Source organism: Drosophila busckii, chromosome 2L, assembly GCF_011750605.1.
Source record: "Drosophila busckii strain San Diego stock center, stock number 13000-0081.31 chromosome 2L, ASM1175060v1, whole genome shotgun sequence".
Taxonomy (NCBI): Eukaryota; Metazoa; Arthropoda; class Insecta; order Diptera; family Drosophilidae; genus Drosophila; species Drosophila busckii.
In genome coordinates, this window is record NC_046604.1 from 18,644,200 (window position 1) to 18,656,729 (window position 12,530).

Here is a 12,530-nt window from a genome sequence, read left to right on the forward strand (position 1 = left end):
TTAATATATGTTTGTATCATATTCTTATAAAAGGCATAGGGTTAGAGTTAAGGTAAGCAGATACACTTACTGTGTACAAATGGAACTAACGTAGATTGAGAAATTTCAACAATGCCTGCACATATTTTATATGTCCAGGCGTAATCATAATAAAGGATTAACGCTGTCGCGTGGACCGGGTGCCCATTGCATGCTGGGATTTTTGGGAGAGCAATCCTTTCTCGTTGCCAGGACTCTTGTAGTATTTGGACATGGTTTTGCTGGTGCGTGTTGGACGATTCGAGCTAGTTCCAGGATCGGACAATCTGCTTTCTGCTCTTAGTGGCAAGTCGTCATCTTCATCCCAACGCTCCTTTCTGCCGTCCTCAGCACCCGAATCATCATTGATGTCTGTTTTTGATTTATAGCGACTGCGGCGATTGCGTGACGACGACGAAATATCATTGGTGCGCTCCAATTTGTCACTGAAATAGAAATTTATATTACTAATTGGCAATAAAATGAAAATTTAATTAAACACTTACTCTTTCAATGTCTTGTTGAGTTCCATGCTCTTTGATTTGCGCTTGAGTAGTTCAAGCTCGCGCTCGGCTATAGCTTTCTTGTGCTCCTCCGCAGATTCACCGGCCACGGGCTTTGTAGTCGAGTCTGCCATTTGCTTGACGGGCTCCTCTTGTTTCAAGCGCTTCAAGTGTTGCTGTTGCTCTTGGGCCTGCTTCAGCGAGCGCTTTAAGGCACTGCGCAGTGTGTCACGGGAGGTTTCCACTGGCACATTCTTGGCCAACTGCGGCAAGCCAATGGCTTCCAAAAGTTTTTTGCCCAGCACCGCCTTGACATCTTCCTTGCGATTGCTGTCAGCTGCTGGCTTATTCAAACTATTGTCTTCCCCGTTGTTGGCGGCGACTTCTTCAGTTGCTTCATCTTCATCCTCTAGTTGCTGCTCCGCACTCTTTAGCGTAGTTGATTCTGGCATTGTGCTGGTAGGAGCTTGTGGCTCTATCTCAACTGCAGACTCGTTTACGCTAGTTTCCATTGAGAGGCTGCGCTCTACCGGGGCTGTTGAAGCTCTTGCTGGTTCAGTCTTGGCAGTAGGAGTAGTAGTAGTAGTATTAGTAGTTTCTATATGTGTCTTAGCTGTTGCATCTTTTTGTTGTTGATTTGAGGTTTGAGCATTGGTCTTGCGCCGCTTTATAATCGGACGTGTTACAACAGTTGGCTCCGGCAGTATTTGTGCTGGCAATTTAAAGCTGACAACATTGGCATTGCCATCGCCATCAGCTTCAGTCTCCAGTGAGGCTGGCGTCTCGACAAGCACAATATCTTCCAAGTTCAGCTCACTGTTTGTGTCAGCCGGAGTCGAGCTGCGGCGCCTGCGTGTCGGTTGACTATGCAATTTCTCGCGTTGCTTCAAGATGGAAATCAAAGCTTCATTTATGGCATCCGCAGGATTTGAGCCAAATTGTGAGACGAGCGTTGTATTAATGTTAAGTAATTCATTTGCAACACGTGCTGCACTCGACGTATTGGCTGCTGCCGAGGTGTCAGCATCTCCACGAGCACGCATCTTGCGCTGCGAACGCTTCGCGTTGGACGAGCGACTTTCTGATTTACTGGGCGAAACAGGCAGCTGTGGTGTTTGTTCTGTGGGGCTTGAAGGCACTAATTGTACTGAAGTTTCTGGCGGTAATTTATACGGCATGGTGCACGGATTCACGTCTGTGCCCATGAGCCGCAGCTCAGTTGCTTCATGAGCTGGGCTCTTGGCAGGCGAAGTTTCTTTAGCAGCATTGGGCGTGGACTGATTCTGTTGCTGTTGCTGCACGGCAGCCATTATTGGTGTCAGATATGGGCCAAGTATCTGGGTCAAATCGTTATCCTGCAACAGGTTGCTGTCAGACATAATAACCGAGAATTTCGAGTTCTTTAAACGCGACATTTGCTCTTCGCTGTTTATGGACGTCACAGGCCATTTGAGCGCCTGAGTAATGAGCCTCAGCAGATCACAAAGCCGGATCTCGCTATAAGCAGTTGCCAAGTGAGGACATGGACATCCGGGCAGGCTTGCCCATCTCCGGCGCCAGGGCATCTAGCTATCGACCTATGGAGCGGCAACAGCTGGCACGCTCAGCAAGCAGGCTATTGTGGTCCTTGGCAGCTGTCGACGCCGATTCTTTTTTCAGAGCAATTAGTTGCGCGACGGCGAGCAGCTGGATCGGGCTTCCCTCGTCTTCTTTTTAAGGTGCCCTGCTAGTGATAGATTGCCTGGCAGTGCCTGCTTCTACGGATTGCTCCTTCGGCCATAAATTGCTTGAATGGTGGCAACAAGACGGTTGTTGCTTACCAAGGGACGACAGACGATATCATCAGCTGGTCTGACCGTGGATGGGACTGATTCAGAGCCGACAGAGCCTGATCCGTGCCCGCAAGAGGTCGCACCTTATATACTTCAATGCATTCTTCAGGTTAAACCGACGCTTCTGTGGCAGCACGTTTACTCACTTAACTTTTTACGGCTTAGGGAGCTTCAAGGATAAGTCTTACACAAAGGGGTCACGCTACCGAGGACTCGGCCTTCGAAGATTCCGATCTGCCACCTGACAGTATCAACTATCATCAATTACTGAAAAGACCTACCGGCAACTGTTGGCACGCCGGAGTGGCTGATGGACTGAAGTGGACGCAGCGAGCCGGGCCTGTAATGGGCATGTAACTGTTGCCCTTAGAACAAATATATCCGTCGTGTTGATTGAATTAGATATAGAGAGCCTTGAGTAGCTCTTATGCCGGACTGCGGTTGCCTTGATAATGGCTGTTCTCCATGTTCATTTACATAGCTCTGATTGCGAAGTATGAGATAGCTATACACGACAACACCCGCTCTGTCCGATATGAGGTTCTTCTCATAATTGCCAGGGCTCAGCTGTCGCCTATGAAATTCGAGAGAAATGCTGAGATTGAATAGATATACAAGCCGAAGCGCCAAAATCGGACGGTGCAGTCAGCATCTTCGAACGTCCAAGATGCGGCCTATCTATATAGTGGTGTAGAGCTGGGCGAGCAGCGTAGGGCTAGTAGCGTGAGCAGAGTTTCCGCAACATAGAGTAGGCGGACTAGTTGAGCTCCGGGGCAGAGCTTGCGGTAGCATACGCATCCGTCAGTCTCAGTGTCTGTAAATGCGCACCCAGTAAAATTAAGTTATGTTGAAGTCTGATGCCGAAGCCAAGCCGAGCAAATGGCAACTCGAGCGGTGTGCCAAGTACTCACAGAGTACTGGAGTTCGCGTGTGAATTTAACTGTCGTGTGTGCAAGCGTGTGTGCAATGGTTCTATGGTCGAGCTGTGGCTAACGTGATCACGATCTCCTCCTTTTTCTTCTCGCTCACATTCACATTACGTGGCGGCAGCGGTATGATGGTTGTCTCCGGCGGACGGGTCAGCATTATTGGCTGAAATGTGTCAATCCTTGGATTTTCTCTACGGTGATCAGAACGGTTGTTATTGCTGTTGCTGTTGCTATTGTTGCTGTTGGTGTGCTTGCTGCTGATACTGACACTGGCACTGGCACTGGTATCTTGGTTTTGTGTTGAAGGCACTTGAGGCACTGGTCCAAGTTTCGGCTGCCCAAATGTAAAGAGATGTCAATTAATAAAGTACTAAAAATTATTAACATTTACAGTACCATTGTGCTTAGCAAAAAGTCGCGAAACACACGTTGAGTATGCTTCGCAATATTGGAGAGCGAAGCGGTGGCCTCCACCTGTCGGTAGCAGGATTTGCAAAGCACCTTTGGCAGAGGATCATCTTCGGCGACCTAGAATAAAAACATTATTAACTTAGCATACATTGACATGAGTTTTTGCTATCATTGGAGCACTTACGGTCAGGAATAGATGCTTGGCTATTTTATCCCTTAGGCCTGCAGTCTTCAAGATGAACACACTCTCCGCCACAGAAGTGTTTTTATTTTTTGTATTGGCCGCGCAAATGCGGCACAAATGTTCAAATTGTGCATCCATCCTACGAAGGTGCGTATGTATTGAATTTAATGTAGGTGTATGTGTATGTATGCCGCAGTAACTTGTTGATGCAGACACACACGGTTAGCTGTACTAGCAGTTGGATCCGTTCATAACTGAATGTTCTGACAGAGAATAATATAAAATTGTAATTGTCCATTCATAAAATCGAATTTAATTTAATAGGGAACGGGAAACCGCCTACAATTGCTGCGTGTTTATTTTTAACTGCAGTTTCTTTTTTGCTTTTAACAAAAACTTTGCTAGTTTGCCAAACTCATTTCGTTGCACTCTTCACACACGCTTCGTTGTCAGTTGTCATTAGTTTGCACTGCTAACATGGCCCACACTAGCTAGCCTTCATGTGCATTGCACACACACACACATGCATACATATGTATATATATACGCATGTATTTTTTATTATTATTTTTATTTTTGTTGTTCAATTACATTTTCGTGAAAGTTTGCGAGCGCGTGAGAGCAGCATACAAAACAACAACGATCGCTGCGAGCTAGAGAGAGTTTCGTTTTCTGCTTCTTCCCGTTGCGGACTCTCTCACACATGCAAGTGTATTTCGGGTTTACGCTTATGTGTGTGAGTGAGTTCACTAACTATGCATTTGTAGATGTAAGCTGGTATAGTTTTGTTTTTTAAATGTGTATTGTTGAATATACGATATTTACAATTCTTCAAAGCAATTCTCCAAGCACTAAATACGTTTGTTTATATGTAACTAGTTTTTATATTGTGTTTTTTTACATAAATTCAACAAACGCGATTTCACCACACTTGCGTTGCGACGAACGAATGAAAACTGAAAGAAAACCGAAAAGAACACATACATATACTATGCGACTACTTTACTCTCTTCCACTGCAATCCACGTTGATTGTGTGAACATCCCTGCAGTACGCGGCACTACTGAAAAATATATGAAAACACTGGCGAATCGTCAGCTATGCCTGATACTGTGCTATACCAAACAGCATCTAATATGATGACTAACTGTTTATAGTTGACCTTATAAGAAGTTTATTTTCAAATTTTTTGATACAGTACCAATAACATATAATTGGCGTGTAAGTTATAAGCATATAAGGGTCAAACTAATTTAAAAAGTTGGTTATAAAGATTTCAAAATTTTTACTAAATGCATCCATATTTATATAGATTAATATATTAACTTATTCCATGACGATCAGTTATATATTTTAATTGAATATATTTAATACATGTATGTATATCGCTAAGTAAAGTCTTCAGCACCTGCGCCCAGCCCATACAAGCTGATATTGCTGACGAGCGTACTAAAGGGACGCGAAGAGCGTTTATTTATGTGTGTGCGTGACCGACAGTTGTTTTTATTTAATGTGAGCTCGCACGCACACCATCACAAGCACACGCTCGCGCACGCATACCAATGCAGTATTCGTGTATTTTGCTTTTTTTTAAACTTGTGTGAGACAATGTCTGTGTTAGACATTGTGATGGCGTACAGCCAGTTTTCCGCTGTACTAAATTGATGTTGTATATTGTCACATGCATACATATTTATGTTTGTGTGTGTGCGTGTGATGCGTATGTATGAGACAATATGTGTAAGTTTTCGCTTTGCCTACTACATTTGCTTCCCCACATTGAGTGCATTTTTTTCTATACTTTTGTAGCTTTGTGTCAGGGTTTTTTAGCTATTTTATTTTCAAATACACATACACACAAGCACACATATTTATTTTTATACAAGCATACATGTATTCACATTCATTTTGGCTTACGCACACAGTTGTATTTTTTATTTTTTGCTTTTCTCTTGCATATGCCATTCGTTAGCAGCTCACGTCTGTATAAGTTTGCTGGTCGGATGAGTGTGTGTATGTGTATTGGTGCGTGATCTTTATTTGCTTTTTCTTCGTTGTGCTTTCGTTTCTCACCAATACAAACGTACAAAATGTACACGCCATCAATGTTGGTCGTTTTTTCTTTTTTTTTGTAGCATTCCTTTTGTCACTTGTTTTATTATCGTTTTGAAAACTTATTTTGATACTTTTATGTGGATGTACTACTACTACATTCATACATATGTATATGTTGTACATCCATTCTATCAAGACTCATCTAAATTGTATTGCTTGTACATACATATTCAAACATATGTATAATAATCTTATGTATATTTATGTAAGTTTGTATGTACACGAATGCAGGCTGTGACATCACTAAGTTAATCGTATTATATGTACATTGCGCATATTTATGTGTGTATAAAAACACTTGCATTATACAATTTTGTAAGTATTTATGCATGGGAATGTATGAACATATGAATTAAGGCCAGCAAGTATTTGCATATGTACATACATATGAATGGTTTCGTTAATCGATGTACATACATATGTATGCATGTACAATAACGATTTTAACTGATAATAAAATGTGTTATGGAAACAGCGATTATTAAAATAATTAAAGCTTCAGTTACTAAATTTGTATAGACAAATAGTCGTTTTTGTTTTAAAAGTATGCAATAAATTAAAGGGATCATACATATGAACCTGTACATATGTATATAATTATGTACTGCATATGTATGCACATAAGAATTGAAGCCTATTGCTATAACAAATTATTTTCAGAACGAAGACATATGTATAGGATGCAAGTTTAAGCCTTAAGGGGCATTACATCTAAAGCAATGTGCAGCTAAAAGGGCTTATTAAAATATTTCAAGGATCTTAGTGCAGGGCGTAGTCGCTCTACAAAGAATTTTTATTGCATACTTCTGCACAAATTTTTGGAATAGCCTTTTTTAATTTTTATGAGTTCATCTGTAATGAGTTAATTTTTTACACATTGTATGTACATAAAACAAACCTCGATAGTAGATAATCTAAGTCCTAAGCAAGTCAAATAAAAAAAACTACTGCATGCTTTTCTGCAGCATTATGTATTAAACAATTTAATAATAATAAAAACAATATATTTTGTTTAATGTCGTTAGTCTTTTGTAAGGTTAGATCATTGCTGTTATAGATATTTGCACTCCATAGCATTTATAAGTGCCTAACGGGTTTTGCAAATCTCAGCATATTTTGTTGCATGCCTAAAAACAGGCAATGATCCGTTTTATTTATTTTACACGGCAGACAGCGAAATACAAATAATTTCTTTGCATACCTCTGACAGTTATATTTATACTATTTCTACTTATGCTTAATTCGGTATATATTAAGACCAATTTGCCATAGCTTGCCCACTTTATATATTCTCAATATTAATTACATGCCAATTAGCAAAAATTAAAATTATTAAATTGTACGAATCTATTTAGCCAGTAGACAAAAATCAACAGGAACTACCATTAATTGAAAGTTAATTTAATTGATTGGGCTGCTTTTGCATTGTGGCCAAGCTGTTACTTTTTGTGGCCGCACACAAAAAAGGGAAGCATTAAATATAAAAGTAACAGTCTAATTTATAAATCATACGTTGCCAAGGTTAACCAACAATAAAGTGTTGAATGTATTGTGTTGTAGTGTGTGCTACAAAAACAAGCCCAATAAAAAATAAATAAATAAAAAAAAGAATTCTTTGGGAATTTAATTTGTGACCGTAAGCTTTACAATTGGGGCGTGTTGCTAATTGCATTAGTTGGAGCTTTAAGTGTATGGTCAAAATGCTAACCAATTTGCCAATGTCTTGCCAGTTGGTTGCCTCATTGCAAGGACGAATCGAATAACTATATGATGGCCATATTCTGAGCGTGCAATCAGATTAACTAAAACCAGTCCAGGAAATGCCAATATGCTACATTTTTAACAATAACTTCCGCATTTTCAACTGTTTTATGTTAACTGGATCCTGTTTCAAGCTGTAACGGGTTCGTAGCCGTTTTATGGCAAAAGGGCTGGCCTAAATGTTACTTGGTCAACTGTAGCTTTGATTCAAAAATTATTAAGAACTGATTGCGATATAAGAATGAATTACCATTAGCCCAATCGAAACGATCAAGGCGTGGATAGTTAGAGACCGACCAGCTGTTTAGTAACAATTACTATTTGCTACAATTTAAATGAAGTGGTTGCGCAGGTTCGCCTGCTTGTTTATGCATAAAACAATTACAGCAACCGAACTACTCACTCTTTGGACTCCCAGCCAAGTCGCACTCGCATTCACATTTACGCTGAGAATGAGAAGCCGCCCAGCCCCTGAGAGTGGTTGGTGGAGATTGCGAAACCGTTCAACGCCACTCCATGCTTTGGCAGAAGGTCAGCCACTTGGTTATTGCTGTCTTTGTTTGGCGTTGCATTCACATTGTTATTGTTATTGTTGTTGTGGTAGTTGCAGTGCTTGCCGTTCTGATTTCAAATTGTTTAGCTGCACCTAAAAAACGAAAAGAAAAAAATATCTAAATAAAACTGAATAATTGCAAGCTAGTGAGAGTGTGTAGCTCAAATATATAATGAGGCGCTTGCATACGCAATTAACAATTTACAATTGAAAGTAAGTTGGCAAAATGTGTTCAGGGCCATTCTAGGGCAGCATTTCGGCCAACTATCCATTACATATGGCCAGCGTATTAGTAACTTGGGCGAAGCTAACATGTGTACAACAATCGGCTGCTCTGAAGGCCGTTCAAATTACAAGTACAGTGTCCGTGTGTAAGTATGCGTATGTGTGTTTAGTATATGCGACTTTGGCTTGTTTTTGTTTTGGTTTTAATCTGCGCATAGCGCAGCCCTAGTGGAAACTATCAAGGTTGAAGTTGTAGATATTTAACGGTTTAATCTGCAACATGCTTGTATCAACATACTTTTGGTATAAAGCCACATCATATGCGCTGTAAATTGATTTTGCAGCCAAATTGCTTCTCATTGTAATGCCCGTAGTGTTAAATCAGCTCAAGTCTTACTCTGATTGCTATATTATGCATTCCTATTTCAATGAAACTTTGTAAGAGTTGTCAAAGCGAGAGAAATAAAAAATAATAGTTTTGCACGCCGTCATGATTATTATGAGCATGTCTTAATATTAACGCTACTCATTTTGGAGCTGGAAGTGAAGGGAGCCACATTTTTGGGGCGCGGTTGGGCTATCAAACAAAGACAAATGGAAGAGGGCGGATCTAAAAAGGGGGGGAAGCCGCGTTTCAAAGCCAATTGCAAGCTGAACACATATACGCAACTAATTTCAAAGTTTGAGTTTTCCAAAAATATAAAAAGGTTTAAAGCTTGGCGCATTACATGGACGCTTAATTTTGGAACATTTTATAAGTAACAATGAATTTGGAGCGACACTTGAGCGCGTTATGCAATTAACGTTTTAATAAGCACATTATCATAATTTGTTTATTAGTGCACATTAAAGTTGAAACTTGTAGCCAAGACAAATGTCAAATTAAGCAAGATCTATATCTACATATATTATAACAGCTGAGTCACTGCGGAAACAACAAATATTCTCGTAAATACTCCCACACACACAAATTGCAAAGCTACTTGGCTAATTTTCATAGCGGATTTGCTCGACTGCTTCGACCCAGTTCTTTGTTCTTAGCCAGCACTTGCAGCTGATTCTAAAGTTTTACTTTCTATGCTACATTTTAGTTTAAGAGCTGCACAAATATAATTAATGGCCAGTTTAATAAATAGCTGACGGCATAAAATCATTTGAAGCTTTGGCAAATTAATGACAAGGAAAAAACTTTATGAATGTGATATATATATTTTGCTCTTATTAACAATGGCTTAAGAGTTACTGCCTGAGCAGCAACTGACCTCGCTGCCAATAATAACAGCAATAGCAACAAATACGGTTAACAGTGCTGCTGCTGTAAGTTAACAGCCAGCAAGAGAGCTTAAGCCAAGCTTGGCAACCAAAACTGGCTCTTGGCACATGGCTCTGGGTCTGGTCGCTGGTGGCGCAGCTGACTGAGCTGCGTTCGAACCACTTGTCTTGAGTTGAGTCTTGAGCCAGCCACAGTCACAGTTGCGTTGTTTAGTTGCTCGGATTAGGACGTGTGTGTCGTTTAGAGCGCACGGTAAGAAGTTGCCACAAATTTGGTTTTGGTTCTGCAGCAGCTCCTGTTCGCATATATGTGACAAACGATTGAATGATAATTAAAATTAATGAATAAGTGCGCACAGCAGGTGTAAATAGCAGCCTTGAGACTGTTGCACTCAACAAATCCGTGTATAGAAAGCTAATGCTGGCAAGGCTGACTCTGGCTCTGGCTATTGCTATTGCTATTGCAATTTGTAGTTCAAAAAACGCGAGTGTGTGCTGTGTGAGAAATAGCAGTAAATGCAGACAGACTGGCTTTTGCATTGAAAAGAAAGTTTTTTGTTAAAAAAGTTAAACAAACTAAATTAAACGAAAACGCTCAACGTTCGCTTTACATCGCTATATTCGCAGTTCGCAGTTTGGCTTCGCTGGCTCCTCGGAGAAAAGCGCGTGGAAAATCAAAATCTGTAGCATATGCTTATCGCCAGTGTTTCTCCATCCATCTTTCTATCTATCTGTCTATCTATCTATCGTTCAAAGACTTCGCTGCTTTAATATGCTGGGTCATTGCAGCAGCGCTTGAAATGCAAAAACAACAATTGTTAAATCACAAGACAAAACCCCAAGTGCTATAATTTATGTGTATTTATCGACTTGTGCTTGTGTGTGTGCGTCTCTGTGTGTGTGTTGCTTTAGTTGTGCGGATTTTCGGCTCAAAATTTAACGAAAGTGAGAATAATAGGGGCAACAGTCACGCCAACTGTAGTCCAACATAGAAAATTATATACAAACATATACATACATATATAAAATTAATGTATACATTTGCATGTATTGGTTATAGTACATGCAGCCAACTTGAATTAAGGTGCAGTCGCAGTTGCATAGTCAAGAAAAACTGTAGCACAAAAGCTTAAGAAAAAAAATCAAATCTAAATTGAAAGATTACGACATTGTTTTCTTACTTACATACAATATATGTAGTATGCTTGTCTGTATGTATGCCGCTGGCTTTTGTTTGCAGTTGAGACTGGTTTGGATTTTGGCTGTATTTTGGATTTTTTTTTCTAAGTTTTTGGCTACTGTTGCCGTTGTGCCGACTTCGTCGTCGTCGTCGTCCGCTTGGGTTGGCTGCCTGCATTTTGGTATTTCAAATTCTGTGAATTAACCTAAAATACAACAATAATAACAATAACAGCAACAGCGACAACAACTGCAACTACAGCATACAAAACAAATAAATTTATAGTTACAGTTACAACAGCAACATGGAGTTTTCATCATATCGAATAAGCTTATACTGGCTGCTGGGATTATGCCTATTGTTATTCGAAACAGGTGAGCGCGCAAGATTCTATGAAAAATCTAACACACCATTAACATAATATAACTATATAATACAATGTCATAGGTTTAGACAGACGCTGTGCGATAGCCAAGGGTGCTATAATAGAAATAGCTATTTGTCTATGTCTAAGCAGAGCATGAGAGGTTTGCCAACTTTGAAAAATATGCTAATCGCCGAAAACTTTGCTATTTGCTCAATTCAAAGCGATACACCCAGCACTGCTTTATTACGTATACGCAATATTGTAGAATCAGTTCAGCACATAGCAATGTCATTTAATAATCATAACAATGGCTTGCGAAATTACGTATTGAAGACTTTTACCTAACAACTAAAAATTAGTTCATACAAATAATGTGTAACATAATAACTTTCGAGCATAACAAGCTCAAGCTCGAGCGATTGGTCAGCTGAGGCTTCAGCTTACTGCGGCCGTTGTCAGTGAAAAGCCAGCAGCAGTCGCAGTCGTAGTCGTGGCTTATGTAAGCCAATCGGACGGCCAGCTTATTGCATATAATATACATATATACGCTGAATAGTAGTGTTGCATGAACGTATTGACCTGATGGCAATGTGTAACCAAATAAATTGTTTTAATAACAACCGTTAATAGTTAACGCATACAACTCTATTAATTGTTACTGTAACAATTAACAGCTTGTGAAAACAACAAAAGTAATTGTTGTTGTTACGTCTTTTGTTTTTGCAATTAGTAACGCCCTGCAGCTAAAGCTTAATTTAATCAATACGCAGAGCATTTCTAGCCAAAATCTGACGTTAGTTGGGGTTATCAAAAAATTACGTGCACATAATTTAATACAGTTTCCTTCCATTCACTTTGCCCACATTGAACTGTGTGCGCTGGCGTGCTGCATGCTCCACTTTCATTTTTGTTATTTTTTTGAAAAACTGCTGGGGTATAGCACACACACACACACACATAGACACATATATACATATATAGTTGTAGTGCATGCTTTTGTTATGATTACGTGAAGTAGACACATGCAAAACAACTTTTCGGTTTGTTTTTGTTTCTTCTGGCCAGAGCATAACATTGCAATTTGCAATTTGCATTTGCAGACACTTGAAATGTACAGTTAGCCCAGGACTATTCTGGCGCAAGAGTCGCAGAGTTCAAGCAGCGGCTTAAAAGGCATTGG

At 40.0% G+C, this 12,530-nt stretch overlaps 2 protein-coding genes across 4 annotated transcripts in view; one reads left to right on the forward strand and one right to left on the reverse strand.

Annotated features, from left to right (window-relative positions):
- Nucleotides 1-12,530, reverse strand: part of LOC108607620 (histone-lysine N-methyltransferase, H3 lysine-79 specific) — a 14,346-nt gene continuing 1,816 nt past the window's right edge. Inside the window, exons 2-7 of the mRNA XM_033294958.1 lie at nt 8,157-8,399; nt 3,878-4,140; nt 3,679-3,810; nt 3,336-3,616; nt 525-2,018; nt 1-464 (exon numbers count right to left, since the gene is read on the reverse strand). Coding sequence (XP_033150849.1) covers nt 158-464; nt 525-2,018; nt 3,336-3,616; nt 3,679-3,810; nt 3,878-4,015 — 2,352 coding nt within the window. The 5' untranslated portion in view covers nt 4,016-4,140; nt 8,157-8,399 and the 3' untranslated portion in view covers nt 1-157. The remainder of the gene's footprint in view (nt 465-524; nt 2,019-3,335; nt 3,617-3,678; nt 3,811-3,877; nt 4,141-8,156; nt 8,400-12,530) is intronic.
- The window catches only part of LOC108607618, a 26,165-nt gene continuing 23,595 nt past the window's right edge, over nt 9,961-12,530 (forward strand). The window contains exons 1-2 of one of the 3 annotated variants that reach the window (XM_017998533.2): nt 9,961-10,056; nt 11,269-11,357. In XM_017998533.2, coding sequence (XP_017854022.1) covers nt 11,288-11,357 — 70 coding nt within the window. In that variant the 5' untranslated portion in view covers nt 9,961-10,056; nt 11,269-11,287. The remainder of the gene's footprint in view (nt 10,057-11,268; nt 11,358-12,530) is intronic. The other 2 variants (XM_017998534.2, XM_033294914.1) reach the window with 2 other exon arrangements.